Below are 19,258 nucleotides of genomic sequence, written 5' to 3'. Positions count from 1 at the left end.
ACACAATCCTCTATGCCATATCATGTCGACCATATTTGGTATTTGAAGAATGCATTTAGTGCACACAGCAGAAAAATATAGTTTGTCCTACTGTTAATGTACTTGTTATAAAAATGAACAGCGGTCAACTTCTAAAACTTCACATTCAATATAATCTCCTGGACTTTCAGCATACCATGATTTTGGAATTTTCCATGTTAACATGGACTCTGATCTCACAATGACTTCTCGTTATGCTTCCTAATTCAGTTTGCCGTCCTAGCTTAAGGTGGTTCAAATACTACACTACAACCTAAAATCAACTGATATAAATGTAAAATTGGGCCATGAAAACAGTGGGCAGGGCCCCCCCAAAAAAGGGAGGTATGGAGAAATGAATTCTGAGCCAGTTGAGTTTATAGAAGAATATACAATGCTATATATGTATTATCTTTAAAAAAGACAACACGACAATGACAGATACAGAATAAATGTGTTACACTGTCCAATTGCTCGTGCTGAAGGAGGACGTCACATACTACAGAAGGTGATTTCCATCTGCGTCATTAGCCAGCCTGAACAGGGTTGCCGGGTCTCTAACTGGAACTGTAGCACTGAGAGCATGCAGCAACTGCACCTCTTACTCCCCTGCAGCAGGACAGTTAGATTTGTGCCTGTTATGAGAGAGGACAGTGGCTGAAAAGTCATCTATGGCAGACACTTGGGGGCAGTTATCCCCAGTCTTGCCTGACTGGTTTGTTTCAAATGTTGGAAATGGTCCACAATAACCTAGGACAGCAACTGATTAATATTTGAAAAACTATTTATTTCAGCTTATATTCTGCCCTCCCTGTGAACAGGCTCAGAGCGGATGACAACAGGAATTAAAGCATTTCACAATGATTAAAACATTTCATAAAAATATTCCACAATAAATAGTTAAGACAGATGTAAACAAAGCTATGAGCAAGACAGATGGCACAGCAGTTTGATATGGTAGCCACAAAAATGAGCCGATAGGCCATAGACCAAACTATGGGTCTTCACCTGATGAGCCATTCGAAGGTGGAAGGTTCAGTAGGGGAGGCCAGTAGCTGAAATAATTGGATGCCCGCTACCTCACCCAAAGGCCTGGAGGAACGGCTCTGTTTAACAGGCTCTGCAGAACTGTAATAGGGTCCCGCAGGGCCCTGATCTCCAACAGGGGCATATTCCACCAGGTTGGGGCCAGAGCAGCAAAAGCGCTGGCCCTGGTTGAGGCTAAATGAACATCCTTTGGGCCGGGGACAACCAGCAGATGCTGATCTGATGAGCACAAGGCTCTCTGGCAGTGTTCCCTCTAAGCTGACTTAGTGTGAGCTAGCTCACAGGTTTTTAGCCTCTGGCTCACACATTTTTGCCTTAGCTCAGGAAGGATGGCTCCAGACCAAACTAATTTATGCAGTAGCCACATCACTTGCTCACAACCTTAATGCCGGTAGCTCACAAAGTAGAATTTCTGCTCACAAGACTCTGCAGCTTAGAGGGAACATTGCAGTCTCTGGGGCACAATGATACTTGGGTTAGGATAAAGGTTAATCCCACAGTCATTTCCCTCAGTCAAGGGTCTTTTCTGCACCCGTCTGTTCCCCCGCAGTTTGTGCACAGCCACGTTGGAAGCAGAATCTCCCTCTGCATTGCATCCCGCTCTCACTTTCCTCCTGCATTCTGGCTCTTTCCAGATTCTACATTGTTTTATGGCTGTTCGGAGGTTACCTCGCAGTCATCAGCTTCTGATTCAGAGGGAATAATAAGCAGACTACTTGACAACGGCTGTAGTCATCTCCACCATTCCCCTGTCCCTAGTTCTGCTTCTTTTTAATTTTCACCTAGCATACAACTTGGAGGACTGATAGAGGGGCAACCTGGGGAGGTCTTCTGGGAGTTTGACGCTTCCTCCATCCTTTGCACATTGGACCCTAGGGAAGGATCTTTTCCCCCTTCCCCAAAGCCAATCTGCACACAACTTGGAGGGAGATGTATTAAAAGGGACGACAGGATAACCCATGGGAAACAATATTTATTTATTTATTTATTTTATTACATTTATACCCCGCCCTCCCCGCATGCGGGCTCAGGGCGGCTTACATAGGCACAACCGTGCAATAAAATACAACACGATTAAAACAATTTAGGCACCCAAAGTGCGATAAAATTACACAGTTAACCACTTAAAACACAATTCAATCTTACAGAATGCATCGGTGATTAAAATACTCATTGTTATATATGTCACAGTGAGGTCAGAAGAAAGGGGGCGTGCTATGGGCCGAGATGTTCCGGATGGCTAATCAGCCCACCCCGACGGCACTGCTCTGCAGTACTCGATGGTGGTAATAGTGGCGGCGGCAGCTCCTACTCAAAAGCCTGGCGGAAGAGCTCCGTCTTGCAGGCCCTGTGGAACTGTAAAAGGTCCCGCAGGGCCCTGATCTCCTCCGGGAGCTCATTCCACCAGGTAGGAGCTGCCACCAAAAAGGACCTGGCCCTTGTGGCAGCAAGCCTGGCCTCTTTAGGTCCCGGGGTCACTAGGTGGTGTTGTGACCCCGACCAAAGTGCTCTTTGGGGCCTGTATGGGGAAAGCTGGTCCCTCAGGTATGCCGGATCCTGGAAACAATAGGAGAGGCTTGAAGGGCCTCCCCTTTTTAATTGGGACACCACCCCTCCTGACAGATCAGCCAGCCAGCTGCCAAGCTGGCATTCCTCTATGGGTCATGCATACCTGGAGTAGCCCAGCAGCAGCTAGCCAAAGGGGGTAGGAGAGCGAGGAGGACAGGGGGAGGATGCAGTGTGCCCCATCCCTTGCTCACACACTTGGCTAAGTCAGTGGCAATTGGACACCTCCTCCACAGGTCACAAGTGATGTTAACGACAGTTAAGCAAAAAACATGAGGTTTAGTCGTAGATGAAGAATGCATACACAAAAATAAGCTGGAGAAAAAAAGAATAGTGCAGAGGGCAAGGACACAAAATATGAAGTTAACCTTAAAGGTTGTGACTGCTTGGATTCTCAGGAGTAAGCTACAGTGAGTTGTTAGTGCAGAAAGGGCCAAGGTGTGCGTGTGGGGGGGGGGAAGGGCTCTTTAGCTCTCATTCATCACCACCCTGTGAGAAGTCAGGCTTGTCTCTTCTTCAGGATCCAGGTGGATGTGTCCCCAGTGGAGTTCCTGATCTGGTTTGTGAATGTCTTTCCCCCTCATATCTGACAAAGTGAGCTTTGATTCACTAAAGCTTACACCCTGGACATTTTCTTGGTATTGAAAGATGCTACCAGACTCCAATTTTGTTCTACAAACTTAACACAGATGGAAGACCTCCCTTGGCAGCTCTGGGGCGGCTGTTCTTGGTTTCCAGTTGGATGCCACAAGGTACTGGGAGGAAAAAGGCCCACTCCAGACTACAGACATTTCCCCAACAGGTGCACTTTCACCCACTCTTACAGGGTGTTTATATCTCAGAAGCCTGCCCTTTGCGATGCAGTAGCTCACAGGAACTCCACACAAAAATCTACTTTCTCTAGATGGCAGCATTTTCAGACCTTCCATTTTAAAAGGCACTATTGATTAATGAGGTTGCCTAATACAGTAACCTACTACTGAACTGGAGAAAAGTTGTTTTTTTACAAGCATTTGAGTTAACTCTGGAATAAAAAAAAAAGTTTAAATTGCATTGCACTGTCTATAGCTCTCCATTGAGGACAAGTCTGGCAGTTGTTAATTGGTAGTGTATACAAAGTTTACGCACCCATTCTGTCTTTTCTCTGCCTTAATTTTTTTTTTTAATTACAGACGGGAAAGCCAATGAGAACAGTCATCTCCACAATGGCTCCTTACCTTCCAACCAGTAAAGATGTGGACGATAGCACTCAAGTAGCTTTACATCACACGGCTGGAAAAAATCTGTTGTGGATTAATGTGAAGCAAGGTTATGCCACACCCAACTTGACTCGTAGTCATATGAGAATTAGTTTGAAAGGCTGAGTGTCTTCTCTGTGGGAAGGAAAGTGAGCTGGAAGAAGTGCTGGATGGTGTTACTGGCTGTGATATAAGCAGTTTCCCCCACCCCTTTTCTTAACCTACATGCATCTCACTGATTGGTTAAGAAGGAGAATGTGGACATGTGGGTGTTATTATGACAGAGCCCAGAGTCTGCCTCAGTTAATTTGTGTCTGGATTTTGACTTTCCCCTCCAAATCTTTTCTTGTTTGAATGATACGGATGTTTCAGACAAATGCAGAATGGAAGTAGCACATGGTTGAATGGGAAATTATATTGTTACCTGCTTAGTCTTTTTTTTTAATTAACACTTGGAAAGAACCAGCAGTGCTTTAACACCTTTGTCAGACAAAGCCTCTGAAAGAGTGGAAGACGAGATCATGGCGAAGTTAACAGTGGCCCTTTTGTGTACAGGATGTTTTCTGCTCCATGTGTCAGGTAAGAAGCTATTGAACACTGTTCAAGTTGGGCTGTGGGGCTAAACTGAAATTTTCAATCTTATGGTAACGGTTATTTTTAAATGCTGTTCCTATTTTCAAAGTTTTAGTTCTAAAATGAAAGGTGGCTGGCTCAAGCTTGATACAAAGCCTTGCTCTCCAGGTCTAGATATTTGTGATCAGGCTGTTGTTACTCAGCACTGAAATGCACTCTGTGCATGGTCAGAGATAATCTGTTGTTCATGCATTCCAGGTCAAATCCTGGCATTTATTAGTACTTATTTACCAAATTTAGGTCCTACTTTTCCACCCAATCAGGGCCAGCAAAGTTACTAAGAATTAAAAACAAAATTATAAACATAGATCATAAAACGAGTTAAAGAAGAAGAAGTTACCTTTGAGTTTGAACTAAGTCATGGTGACTGCATCCATGGGGTCCAGGCACAGGTTCCAGGCAAGAGGGGAACAGAGTTGGTTTGCCACTGCCACGTAGCAGCTCCAGCCTTACTTAAATAGTTATAACTCACCTTGTGAACAGACTTCTTGATAAATAAGTAAAGCCTTATAAAGGGGGATCAGTTAGAATTTTAAAACAAAACAATACAATACAAATCAGGTGAATTAAAAGAATCTGGTGGGTTTTAATTAGATTGTTGTTTAATGCGGTAGCTTTGTATATCTTGCTCTGTTCTCTAATATAGTAAAATACGTAACAAAGATTGGAGTTTTAAGAAAAGGAGGCTATCCCGGAAAGTAAGTTCTAGATATAAGTAAAGCTGTTCTATTATTACCAGATATAGAAACAGTAGGAACCTCGGGTGTCTACTCTAGCCTGCCAAGTGTGCCCCATGCATTCACTAGGCTCTGAACTGCTTTCCACACATCTGGCTGCTTTATTTACATAGCTTTTTCAAGTATTTTAAACACTTTCTGTGTAGTTAGATGGATTTTGGTCATTGTTACATAAACTGTTCTTCTTACTTGGCTGAAACTAACCATACTCAATTAAACCAAACAATTGTCACTTTTTCAGGAGATAAAAAGGAATCTTAATGTGTTAGTTTCTTTTAGATGTAAAATGGTAAAACAACATCCATGTGCAAATAGAAACCACAATGAAATTCTACTATTCTTTAATGGAAACCAGTAGTAAAATACTGCCAATATACACTCTGTGTGTCACTTTTGCAGGGAACATAACGTATATAAAACACACTGCTCCATATACAAGACTGCCTGTGTATGTGGAAATTAAGTGCTTCAGAGATAAAGAGGCAACTCCCAGTAGGTTTTCCCAAACAAGAAATTCCACATACCAGATTTAATGAGACTGTGTGGATTATCCTTCTTTGCCAAACTTGAATAAGCTCTCTCTTCTTTAGGCTACATTGTCTGATTCTTGATTTGTTATATGAGAAACTGCCAAGCTTGACTGAATCACGTGTTTTGTCAAGTATTACAACTAGGAGAAAAGGATAAATTTTTTTGAATACAGCCATTAAGTTCATTTAAAAATCTATGAAGACAAGTCCATCTAAGAAACAAAGTATCATAGCTTCAAACCAGAACTATAGCCTTGGAATATCTGTCATTGTCTTTAATTCCTGTCATTGTAACTTTAAGTGATTCAAACTCTAGTTCAGTGTGGGTAACAATCTGATGCCAAAAAAAGTCAGGCCTCCTCTACATAGGCTTCCCCCAAATCCCAGCAACTCCACTGCAGTTTCCATCTGAAAATATTCTGTTCAGGCCGTGCCCTGCTAGACACTTAACAATGTTTGAGGGATGCATGCCAGATCCCTTGTCCCTAGTCACAAAGACTCTGAGTCATGTATCATATCCACCCTAAGGGGCATTCTTGTCCTAGTTCTTTGAAGTCACACTAGCCCTGTGGTCCTGGTCTGAGGCATCAGTGCAGCAATGAAAGGAACATCCCCTTCACTATTGAACTGATGCCTCAGGGGTGGTCACCAAATTTAGTACTTGAAACTGAAATGATTTACCCTCACTGTAACAGCCATAGGAGGGGATACCCACTATTGGTGCTGGTAAGCTCTGCTACCACAGATATAATTTCATATGGTATTGCTCGTGCACACTGCTTTTTTTTAAAGTTGGCACAGCATAGAAGCTCAAAAAAACAGAGAACCACAGCCACAGATTAACAATAAGAAAGAGAAAACACAAAGCTGTGTATAGACACTAAAGTAAACAATTACTCATGAATTGTGTTCAAATAGTGTAACATATGACAATAACAATGCAATATGAATCAATGTAAGGTACAAAATAATATATAACAACTAGGAAAAAGGTTCGTTGTGGAAATAAATACAACGGTATCTAGAAAGAGGCTCTGGGCGGGTGCCCTGGCCTTGGACACTCAGTGTCAATTTGCTGTGGCGACATCAGCAGGTTATAATGACACTGAGTCCACCATTTTCTCCAGAGGAACTGATCTCTGCTACCTAAAGAACAGTTGTAATTTTGAGTGATCTCCAGCCCTCACCTGGAGATTGGCAACAATGGTTCCCCAGAAGGGAATGGTTGGTTTAGAGGGTGGAGTCTATGGCTTTGTACCTGTATGAGGTCCCACGCCTCCTGAAACCCCACCCTCTCCAGGCTCCATCCCTCACATCTCCAGGAATTTCCCACCTGGAGTTGACAACCCTTTCTCCTTCCCAGCCAATCATCAACCTACCTTTATTTTCCCCTCACTTTTCAGCTTTCCACCCCCCACACACCTGCAGCCTCTCCCGTGCTCTGAAGCCCTGACTGCTACATCACATTGACTGTCATAGGGGGGCCACCTCAGCAGCATATAAGGATACAGAGCCCACCATTTTCTCCAGGGGAACAAATCTCTGCCATCTGGAAAGCAGTTGTAATTCTGAGTGATCTCCAAGGGAAAGGCCAATGAGGCTGCATATGCAAATAACCTCTATGTGCTGACTGGCTACGGTGGGGAGAGGAACAGCAAACTGTTTAGAATGTTGGAGGTGAGACTCAAGCAATGCAGCCAGTGGATAGGGACAGATTCTGAGTGACACACCAGGGCGCCAACCAATTCCGGAGCGTATGGAATGTTCTAGAGAAGTGCCACCACCATTCGGCTTTTATATATAAAGGAGATAGAAGTCCAAAACAAAGGTCCAAAATAATAGATAGGTGAAAATTCTGGATAAAGTATTTGTTTTGTGAGTCTTCTTCTGAACAGGACTGATGTATAACTTCAAACTGCAAGAATCATTTTTAACATTTGTAGACTGAGGCTGTATACAGTTAACAAGTCTATAAGAATAAAATAATAATCATTACTATCACATATTTAATACAGTATCTAAAACATATACAAACAGGCAAGCACTCACTAACAATCCTAAAAAAAAACAATTCTTGTAAAAGTCTGCAGAGCATATAAAAGTACTAAGGTCAAATTCTCATGTTCACCATATTTCAAAGACAAATAAGAGTGTAGCCTCAGTGTATTACTTCTACTAAAAGGTCTTATAGTAGCCATATTTCTACCTTTTTTGAGCATTTTCAAGGAGAATGCACGAAGTTGCACAACCAGTTTCTTCTACAGGGTTATCCCCAACAGGTGGCCACCAGAGCTTTCAGTCATGCCTATTCTGTGCAACGGGCTAGCTTAATTTAAAGAAACAGCACTGAAGAAGGAGTCTATTTTTTTTTTTTGCACAATTGACTATACACCATTGGCTTATTCTATTAGTAATATTATTTTCAAACACTGGCATATTTTGGGTGATGCTTCTGGCTGTTCAGATAAACCTTACATAAAAAGTAAAGGTAAAGGTTCCCTTGCTCGAAAGCCAGTCGGGTCCGACTCTAGGGTTGCGGTGCTCATCTCCGTTTCAAAGCCGAAGATACAGCGCTCTCCGAAGACATTTCCGTGGTCATGTGGCCAGCATGACTAAACACCAAGGCGCACGGAACGCTGTTACCTTCCCACCGAAGTGGTACCTGTTTATCTACTTGCAATTTCTTGCTTTCGAACTGCTAGGTTGGCAGAAGCTGGAACTAGAGGCAGGAGCCCACTCCATCATGCGGCACACTCGGGTCTCGAACTGCTGAACTACCGACCTTCCACAGCCTGCAGTTCAGCATCTTAACCACTTGAGCCACCGCAGCTTACATAGGCTTTCATAAAACAGATAGCATACGGAACACCCTTATTGTTTCCAGATTTGTTTCCACATAGTGCCCCTAAGCCCGCCATTACAGGGCACCACAAATGTTTTAGATGCTCCGTTTGTGCCCAATCATGGGAAACTAAGACTCTGGCTGTCAATTTCAAAAGTGAAATCAAATTCTTTTCGAACTGTTCTACCAATTGGGTTGTGTATCTTTTACAATGTTCTTGTGAATTAAATTACGTAGGTATGTCAACTTGATCCCTTCGAACACGGATCACAGGACACAAATCCCGCATAAAACACAAATATATGGATGTGCGCCCTTGGTCCAGCATTTTCTGGACAAGGGCCATAACTCTGAAGATTTTAGATTCTTAGTATTAGAAATTGTTACCACTAACAGGTTTAATCAAACTGATGTTCATAAGCAGTTGCTACAATGTGAAGCCTTTTGGATTTATAGGCTTAAAACGTATCATCCTTATGGGCGTAATCTTTCGATGGAGCTTTTGCATTTTTTGTAGACATATGGTTTATTGCCCTTACAGGTTACCTACTGACATTCTGGTTTAATATTTTGAGTAAGTCTTTACAGAATATATACAGATAGACACACTGTGAGTGTATGCCTTTAAGATGTTACTAGCATGGATACTATAAGATTTCTTAGTAAACATAATACATTGAGGCTACATTCTTACTTGTCTCTGAAATATAGTGAACATAATGGCTTAGTACTTTGATATGCTCTGCAGACTTTCATAAGAATAATTTTTTCTGAAGATTGTTGGTGAGTGCTTGCCTTTTAGATGTTGCATTCAATATGTGATAGTAATGTGTGCCTCAAGATGTTATTAGTATGACTACTGTAATTGTTTACTACAGCATAGATGCTAACAGGAAGGATAGCTTATATAAACACTCTTCAAAAGATGTGTGGGTCATTGAGGGAGGTATCAGCACCCTCTAAAAATGGCAGGTGCATAGAATAGCCTCTCATTTAAGGTGAAAATGCTTATTAGAGGGGTACTTTGGGGGGAAATGACAGGAGAACTTAAGTGGGCCTGCCGGACACATCCACTAAAACTGGCATAGCAGCTTTCCTTTCTGGTTTCCCTTTGATTATGTATGTGTCTACCCAGAAGCTTTCCCTCCCAGTGCCATTAGAAAGCAACCCACCCTACCAGATTTCCTAGACAGTTCCACTTTACAAAATAATTTAAACTATCAATAATTTACAAAATCAATTAAATTACCAATTCTGTGGATACTAGGGTTGCCAGCACCCCTGTCATGGCAGGGGGATTTGGGGGTGGGACATTGTGCACGATGCTCTGATTTTTGGGTAAAACTCTATGGGTTTTTTGCCTACAAAATCATACAGTTTGCCCAAAAACTAAAGTGTTGCCATGCAACATCCCTGGAAGTGATGTCATCACAATGGAGACACTGTGCAACAATGTCCTTGTTTGGGGGTGGGTTTTCCCCCACTGGCCAGCTGGCTGGTGGTGGATCAAAGCCCCCCAATGTGTAGGAACCTCTGCTGGGACCTGGTAACCCTAGTGGATATTTACATCCAGAGACTGGAATTATGAACTGGTAGCCCGCTGTGTGAAACTTTATACCATTCTTTCAGTACTTTGCAACAATTTGGAATGAATGTAGAAGCTGACTGAAGAACTCAGATATTCTGAACTTGATGTTTTACAATATTATGATATTCTGGAAGAAGATATCTGAAACGAAGATAATAATCTGAAGCGTGACCATAGGACACTCACTATTTCTCATCCTAATCTACCTCACAGCATTGTTGTGAGTATAAAGTGGAGGAGAGAAGAATGATATAAGCTGCTTTGAATCCCCATAGGTGGGGCATAAATGAAGTAAATAAATAATAAAGTTGAAAACTGAGTGCTGATTCAAAAAGGCTGGTTGTTGGGTGGAAAGGTGAGAAGGAAGCAGGGAAGGGGAGAGTTTATAGAGACTGCTAGGAGAAAAGAAAGAGGAAATAGTCTGGGGAAAGTAGGGTTGCCAAATCTTTTTTACCTGGAGGTGGGGGGCTCCTGCCCGGCGTCCTGAGCGCTGCCCGGATGTGACGTCATGACGCTGGGCACGCTCACTGGAACAAAGCTATACAGTACAAATATTAGTAACCCTGCCCTGTTTCAACTTCCGTGTTTTCCCGAAAATAAGACTCTGTCTTATATTTATTTTTTCTCAAGAAGACACACTAGGGCTTATACCACAAATGCATAGAAATCCTGCTAGGGCTTATTTTTGGGGTAGGTCTTATTTTCGGGGAAACAGGGTAGGAAGGATACCATAAGGAACCATTTTTAGTAGGAAAAAAGGTTCTGCTTACCCATCTGTTTGCCTCAATCCTGTGATTGGCCTAGTCTTTAAATATAATGTGCTTCCTCTAGTGTAATTTGTCTTGGCATTGGGCCAGGACCTGAAGTCTTCCAAACTAATGGTACTTTATATATTATATCAGCGGTCAAACCAGCTTGTTAGACAGATCTAATTTTAGGACTTCAGCAGGTAGATTCAGAAGGACAACTAAAGACAGGGCTCTAGTCGGGGGGGAGCTCTCAGGTACGGAGCTCCGGAAGAGAACCTCTAGGGGGCGGGGCGGTCACGTGGTGAAGCCCCGCCCCCTTCTTTACCCCGCCCTCTGCTTCGATCCTCATTCCGTTTGGGAATGAGGATGAAGCAGGAGGGTAAGTAGCCGGGCCTTCTGACACACTTCCGGTGATGTCAGGGGGTGTGGCCTTCTGTCACTTCCGGTGATGTCAGGGGGCGTGGCATATGCAAATAAGTTATGCTAATGAGTTATGCTAATGAGCTCCGGCAGCTCTTTTTCTACAACAAGACCCCTGACTAAAGATATGTAAACATAATGGATTATGGTTGTGGTGGCTGTGTTTATAGTATTATGACATGTCTTTTTTCTCTTGCCATCAAGTCACAGCCTATTTATGGTGACTCCGTGAGGTTTCCAAGGCAAGCGATGTTCAGAGGTGGTTTGCCATTGCCTGCCTCTGAGTCACAACCTTGATATTCCTTGTATATCCCTTCCAAATACTGACCAAGGCCAACCCTGCTTAGCTTCCGAGATCTGACGAGATCAGGCTATCCAGGTCAGGGCGTTAAGGCCATGGCTCACTATTTCCAGTCTTAACTCATATGCTTTTCACAACTGGAGAACTGTGATTTCACCATGCGTGCATAGTGTATCATGGTGTGCTGTGACAGGATATCCTATCCCCTGCCCCTGGCAAAACTGGTGGTTTTGCACATAGCATCTTGCCTGTTCTTGGGCAGCAGTCATTAACAATGTCTTGAAGAACAATTACAAATTGTCAACACTTGGTAAATACCGGATTCCACCACATGGGGGGATCTGACATTGATCACTGAATTCTGAATCCTACCAATCCAGTAGAGATTGTCCTGATATAGAAGTGTTTGAGAAAAGCCTTGGTGTTTTTTCTGGATCAAAAGTATCTATCCTGATGGACTTTTTTAAAAAAATTAACTCAAGAAGAGTCACAACAATGAGCTAAGCAGCATGAATGTCAAGACACCGATCAGAATATTTATATTATACCTTTTAATTTTAGTGGGATTTTTAAAAAGTCTGTTTCTCGGTCAGCAACAGTGCTAAAAGCAAGTTTCTGTGTTACTGGTTGTTGTTCTTTTTTTGTAAGACTGCACATTAATCAGATTTTCTGCCATAGCATTTCTATTGTCATCTAAAGTTAAATTATTTTATTCTAAACATATAACGTGTCACAGTATTTATCATTCGTACTGTCTCGTTTTTCTGGATTAGCTCTGTAATGGATAGACTATAGACTGAATACAGTTTTAGAAAGAAAGAGGTATGAATTAAATCTATCACCATTATTTCAGTTTTGATCCCACCTTTCGCACTTCCTGTTTCACTAGAGATGCGTAGCCAGGGTTCTCCAACTGATCGTCCTGGAAAAAATAGCCCACTCCCACTATTCACATTGCCCTTGTCCACTTCTTCGTGTCTCCATACCTTTCCTGCCTGGTTTCCTTCTCTATCAACAGTATAGATATCTCATCAACAGACTCCCCTCTAGTTTCTATTTACTTTTCCATTCTTTTCTCAGCTCCCTTCTTTCTTCAGTCTTCTTCATGTCTCTGTCCTTTCTGTATATCTTTTTATCAGCCCCTTTCTTCTTAGTTTATTGTGAATTCTGTCTCCTGTCAGTCCTCTAGCTGAGCAAACCTACACTTACCACCACACATTTTCATTTTCAGTAGTAGGTACTTCATTTCCCCCCCAACAGAAATAAAAATAAATTCAAAGGATAAAAATATAAATTATACTTTTTTCTGAAGGAAAAAAAAAAGACTTTCAGATCCTGCTACTGTCACAAAAATCTGCAAAAATAAATGTTTTTTAAAGAGCCAGGACTGCCTGCTCCAGGTTGGGAAAGATCTGGAGATTTGGATAGTGGAGGTAGGCAGGTTTGGGGAGGGGAGGGCCTTGAGGTATAATGCCATAGAGTCCGCTTTCCAAAGCAGCCATTTTCTCCAGGTGATCAGTTGTAAATCCTAAGAGTTCTCCAGTCACCGCCTGAACGTTGGCAACCCAAGCCAGGACTGGAACACACAATTACCCTGATCATGGAAATGCAGTCAAAAATATGTTTTCTGTGGTCTGTGATCCCGATTCCCTACCATAATGTATACAAACATTTCTTACATGGATAAGAACATAAGAGAAGCCAAAGTTGGATCAGACCAATGGCCCATCCAGTCCAACACTCTGTCACACAGTGGCTAAAAATACCAGGTGCCATCAGGAGGTCCAACAGTGGGGCCAGGACACTAGAAGCCCTCCCACTGTTCCCCCCCCCCCCAGGCACCAAGAAGACAGAGCATCACTTGCCCCAGACCAGGAGTTCCTACCTATACCTTGTGGCTAATAGCCACTGATGGACCGCAGCTCCATATGATTACTGACTTCACATGAAATTCCGTGCACCTTTCATAACAACTAGAAATGTGCAGTAGGTCTAGAAAAGTGAGAACATGATGATAATGATCCGTGTGATAAGTAATCAGAAACATGATGGCTAGGATTCAAAGAACTACTTTACATATTCCCAAGGTCTTGGACACACCCAATGGAATTTTTCACTTTTTCTTCCTTGGCCAGCAGATCGACATTCCATATCATAAACTGCTTATAAACACTGCCTTAGTTTCAATAGAGACTTACCATATAGCATGGGGAAATAGGTTTTGGTAAGTAATTCACACTCCGGCTTGAAATGTGTAACTTGTTTAAGGATGGGAGCCGGATCTTATAGGGGCAAACAAAAAAATTGGTGGAGAAAGTCAGGACTGCAAGAACAAATAATGTGTTCCTAATGGCACTATGAAAAATGTATTTGTTTTCCTTTGGGATTGGTTATACTGCAAGTAAAACTACTTGTGAACAATTCCATTAACCTTGCTTTGAGAATTTACCCACAAGCATTTAAGAAGTGTACGCTAGTTGGGTTTTAGATGCTGGTAGTTGCATCCCATGTTTCAAGAGTCATACTTTTGACTATGTTTAGGGTGGGTTTATGAATAAGACTCATAAATGCTCTATTATTTCAATTTACAGTCAAGTGGCCCAACTGTCTCAAATGTAGCATATTTCCTGACAAGTTGTCAGTTGGGTATTGTGATGGGGAAAATTTATACTGAAGCTTTCATGACTAAAAACTTGCATCCTAGCATCCATCAGGGCTGAGAAACATGCTGCTCTCACTATGCGCAATAAGAGTTCTATACCCAGCAGCTGTACTTTCTTGAAAGATTTATAGTGCAATCCTAACCAGAATTACACCTTTCTAAGTACACTGACTTCAATAGATTTAGAAGGAGGGAACTTTGCTCAGGAATGGACTGATACAACTTATTATTATTATTATTGTTGTTGTTGTTGTTGTTGTTGTTGTTTATTCACTTTGTATCCCACCCTCCCTGGAAACAGGCTCAGGGCGGCTTACATTGGTTGGTACATAATCATTAAAATCCATATTAAAAACATTTAAACAATTCAGTTACAAATGCACGGAGGCTCTCTATCCTCGATCTTGTAGTGGTGAGTTGTAGTAATAAGTTCACATTATGGTGGCAATTGATGTAGCAACTCTCTAAACACTGAAGCTGCCAATGTGGAACATGCAAGGAATTTTTACTGAGCTTCCATGTGAAAAGTATAAAATATACAATAATCCCCAAAGACTAACAAAGGAATTAAAGCACATGGTATTTATAAACCCCTGATGTGATGTTTGTGTTCTCATGATAGGCCAAGACTTTGACTTGTTAGATGCTCTAGATTCAGGTACGTATAACTGGAGAAGCTATTCAGCCAAACCATGGGATACAGATGTAAATATTGATTTATTCTGTAAATTCCTTTAGTGAATACTGATGATTTATGGTTTTAAGCAAATAAAAACTTGAACAAATTTATAGCACAATCCTCAACAGCCAGATTCATGTGGGTGGCCGTGTTGGCCTGAAGCGGCAGAACAAAGTTCAAGTCTAGTGGCTCTTTAGGATCAATAAAGTTTTATTCAAGGTATAAGCTTTAGGGTTACCATCCCCCAGGCCCCAGTGGGGGTTCCTCCACTTTGATCTGCCACTGGCCAGCTGGCTGGTGGGGGAAGCCCCACCCCCAAACCTCCAGGTGATGTCGTCATGCTGGGACGTTGCACAGTGCCATTCAGGTATTTGGGCAAACTCTATGGTTTTGAAGCCAAAACCCCATAGTTTTGCCCAAAAACCAGATTGTCAAGCACGATGTCCTGCCCACCCCTGGAACATCCCCCCTAAGTCCCCCCCCCCGCCACGATGGTGAGGGGACCTGGCAACTCTAAAAAGCTTTTGTATGCATACTCCTTCAGGTGTATGACATGTGTGCGCATATGGAAGCTTATACCTTGAATAAAACTTCATTGGTCTTAAAGATGCCACTGGACTCACTTTTTGTTCGGGTCAATAGCCATTAATTTCACAAAGGTCACTACGAAATCCTGAATACAATTTTTTTCTTTCTTTTGTAAAAAAGCCCTTTTAATTATATTTAGTCAAACAACAAAGCAAATGAAGTTAAATATATATTATTCAAAATAATATTTACCATATCTGATGATAATTTCTGCACGTTTTATAGATAGTTTCAGGCGGGTTCCTATGCTACTCTGTTGTAATAGAACGAAATTCAAGTTCAGTAGAGATCTTAGAGACCAACAAAATTTTCCAGGGTATAAGCTTTTGTGAGTCAAAGCTCACTCTGTCAGATACAAATAAGAATGGATATCCTTCAGCCCTTCTAGTCAGGTCTGAAGGTGGGAGAGGTGTAACCAAAAAGGGCTAGATGGAGTCAGGATGCAAAGGTACAATGCAAAACATAATCAGTTTGATTAAATCAACTGATAATGATTCAGGTTAATTAACTGGAAAGCTACTTTTTCTGTTTTTGACCACAGGAGACTCTAAGACAGGGATCCTAAGATGTTTATGTGTACTCTGTACATGCTTCCCCCTCCCCCCTTTTTAATTTGAGGTTTAAATAAAAGTTTGGCTGCTCTTGAAGACTACAGAGGTACAGAAGGTGCCTTCCCAGAGGTTCTTTAAATTCCATGTTCCAAAACCAGTTTGACAATTGGTTGCAAGAGGTTTTCAAGTGGAACCATATGCCATAACATGTACATGCTGTTCTTCATGGCTTCTTCTTTTGAAAAGCACTCATGTGTAGCAACTTTTTAAAATTCATTAAAATCCACTGTTCTTTCTCCAGATCATGCATGTGCATTCATATGGATATGAAACCCTGAACTCTAAACTTAATTGTCCTTGTTGACTCCAGGGTTATCCAACATTAATGGCTTATGAATTTTAAAAATGCCTGACAAAATGCCTCCTGCTACCAAAATACAAACCCATGGGACTCATTGAGTTCTTGGTACTTTAAAGGGGAGTAAAAACCATATTTTAATTAGTAAGGGTGGGAAATATCTGGTCAATGTGAAAGAAATATCTTCTTTTTATAACTGGGATTGTTGATTGGGATCTGAGTGGAAGATCATGGCTTAAGTCCCCACACTGCCATGGAAGTTCATTGGGTGAGCTTCTGTCAGTCATTCCCTCTGCCTAACGTACCTCACAGAGTTGTTATGAGGATCAAATAGAGGGGAGAAGAACCATGTACCTCACCCTGAGCTTATTTGGAGACAGAGCAGGATAAAAATAGGCTAGGTAACAACGGAAAGATGCACTAATTCTGGTTTTTCTTACGCAGTCACCAAGAAGCCTCCAGGGGGTGAGTACCAGACTTCAGTTGTCCAAGTAAACGTACATGTCATATATCAGTGAATGAAGCCACAATGTGAGGTTCATACATACAAGTTCCAAGCCTATAACTGGGACTTTCCAGTAGCTTTTGGACAGTAGTATCAATTCCAGATTTCTATTTTGGGCTTTCCAAATTGTCCATTTTGTACTGAATTTTGATATTGACTTTGAAGTGCCCATCTTGCTTATCTCCAGCATAAGCTGTACTCATTCTGGCTTATGAGATATAAAATTCTGGAAAAGGTCAAAAAGAATAATTCACTACTGATAGGAGCCATGAAAGACTGAGTGAAAATTTTTTATCAACTCCCAGTGGGAACTGGGGCATGGGAAGCAGTGATGCTGTATGTTTTGCTCCCTTTCGATAGGAGTATATGAAAAATCCCTTTTTGCTTTAAAAAACAAACAAACTACTCTTCACAGGTGAAACGTTTGGGCACCTAGCCATAAAAGAAGCAGCTGCTCTTTAGCTGGGTGGTTGGCAGTGGAATCACATACCTGTGCCAATTTCAGAACCGCCAGATGCCCCAAATTTTACTTTGTATGTGTAGGCAATACATAAATATGTAGACATCTGGTTAGCCTGAAGGTGAGAGAGACACATGGCATGAGTGGAGAGATGTGAACTAATTAAGGGAAACAGAACAAATAACAATTGTGCATGTATCAGTTTTAGAGTACTGATAAGGCACGGAATGATGTATCTCTCAAATTTATTATTAAAACATTTTTATGCTGTCTTTCCAAAAACTCAAGACATCTCACAAATGTAAAAATATCTAAAAATCAAAATAATAAAACAAAGCTATATGGTAGAAAGAACATACAGCATCCAACAGTAAAATGATATATTTAGGCAGCCTTGCCAGAGCAAATCGAAAGGTTTGCAACGTAGACCCTTCCTGAAAGCAACACACCTGGCAGGACTGAAAGGCCCCAGTATGTTAACCTTTGGTCCTTCAGCTTACCTAGCAAATCCTATACTTTTTATATCCCCATCCTTTTTTTAACTTGTGAGAGGGCGTGGTGGTGTGCCTCCCCCAAAATGGCTGCCACTGAAGGTGGAGCCAAATGCAATACCCCCCTCCTCACTTTGCAAAAGAATTGCATGGCAGACTCACTGAACACATGAAGCTGCCTTATCAAGAGTCGGGCTATCCATCTGTCAAGGTTAGTATTATTGGTTGGGCTTCTACTCCTGAACACTCATCTCCCCTTATGCAACAACCCAGCTCCCTAGACTCTAGAACAAAGCTCCCTCTCTGCTTTGCAAAATAATTCCATGGCAACAGTTGCTCAGGTCTGATGGGGGAATCCTGCATTGACTAAGGAAAACCTGGGAGTTTACAAGTCCTCAGAATCTTTGATTGGCTGTAGTTACTATTGCAACCATGGAAAACCATTTCACTTGAATGAGGACAGTTAATAACAAGCCCTGCCGTTATAAAGGCCCTATCCGCATTCTGAAAAGCTCTACAGGAGCCAGGGGAAGTAGTGGCAGGTACCATGGCACTCATTGGTGCCACTCTGGAGAACTCTTGTTTTATAGTAACAGAATATTGTTTCTCTCTGACCTGAATAACTTTGTGTTGACATCCTCCCCAGCCTGCCAAATTATATGGAAAACTTTGGCTAACATAAACATGTTTGCAATTTTCATTATGTGTTTGCCACATCTGAGTCAGAAAAAAAACAAGCCTGAAGATCACTCCCATCGTGATCCTAAGTAGGATGATATGCATTTCTTTCAAAAGAAAGGAAATACCTGTTGAGCTGATAAGAGTAAATATCTGGAAATATATATCCTTTATAGGGAATCGTCCTAAACCTCTATATCCAACTCTGAGACCACCACCAGGAGGCCATGGAAATAGAGGTATGAATTTATTTCCATTGTTATAATCTACAAAGATGGTCTTCATTCTGGTGATTCTGAAAATTTTGTTTGTGCTCATGGATTTGTTTTTATTCATTATTTCAGTAGTCAGCATTTTAGCCTTTCAACAAGTTTGTAGGAATGTATAAACTGTGTTAGGGAAATGCTATTAAGTTTTTTAAAAAATGTTTTCTTAGTGTATCAATTGGCTGTAAACCCTAAAATACATTAAAGCAGCATTTGAAAGATTTATAAGAATTCATTATAATTAGGGTTGCCAAGTCCATCTTCCACCCCCAGCGGGGGACTTTAGGGGCGTTCCTGGAGGGGGCGGGGCATCCCCGACGTGATGACGTCACGTTGGGGACGTCCGCCCTC

General features: G+C 41.7%; 1 protein-coding gene across 2 annotated transcripts in view; it reads left to right on the top strand.

The window, feature by feature from the left end:
• The first annotated feature begins 4,008 nt into the window (after positions 1-4,008).
• The window catches only part of XG (Xg blood group), a 36,879-nt gene continuing 21,629 nt past the window's right edge, over positions 4,009-19,258 (top strand). For both annotated transcript variants that reach the window (XM_015426521.1, XM_015426520.1), the window contains exons 1-4: positions 4,009-4,448; positions 14,954-14,989; positions 16,952-16,972; positions 18,818-18,880. In XM_015426521.1, the coding sequence (XP_015282007.1) occupies positions 4,391-4,448; positions 14,954-14,989; positions 16,952-16,972; positions 18,818-18,880 (178 nt within the window). In that variant the 5' untranslated portion in view covers positions 4,009-4,390. The remainder of the gene's footprint in view (positions 4,449-14,953; positions 14,990-16,951; positions 16,973-18,817; positions 18,881-19,258) is intronic.

Source organism: Gekko japonicus, unplaced genomic scaffold (assembly GCF_001447785.1).
Source record: "Gekko japonicus isolate JY-2015 unplaced genomic scaffold, Gekko_japonicus_V1.1 scaffold1206, whole genome shotgun sequence".
Classification (NCBI taxonomy): Eukaryota; Metazoa; Chordata; class Lepidosauria; order Squamata; family Gekkonidae; genus Gekko; species Gekko japonicus.
This window is presented reverse-complemented; position numbering and strand designations above follow the sequence as displayed.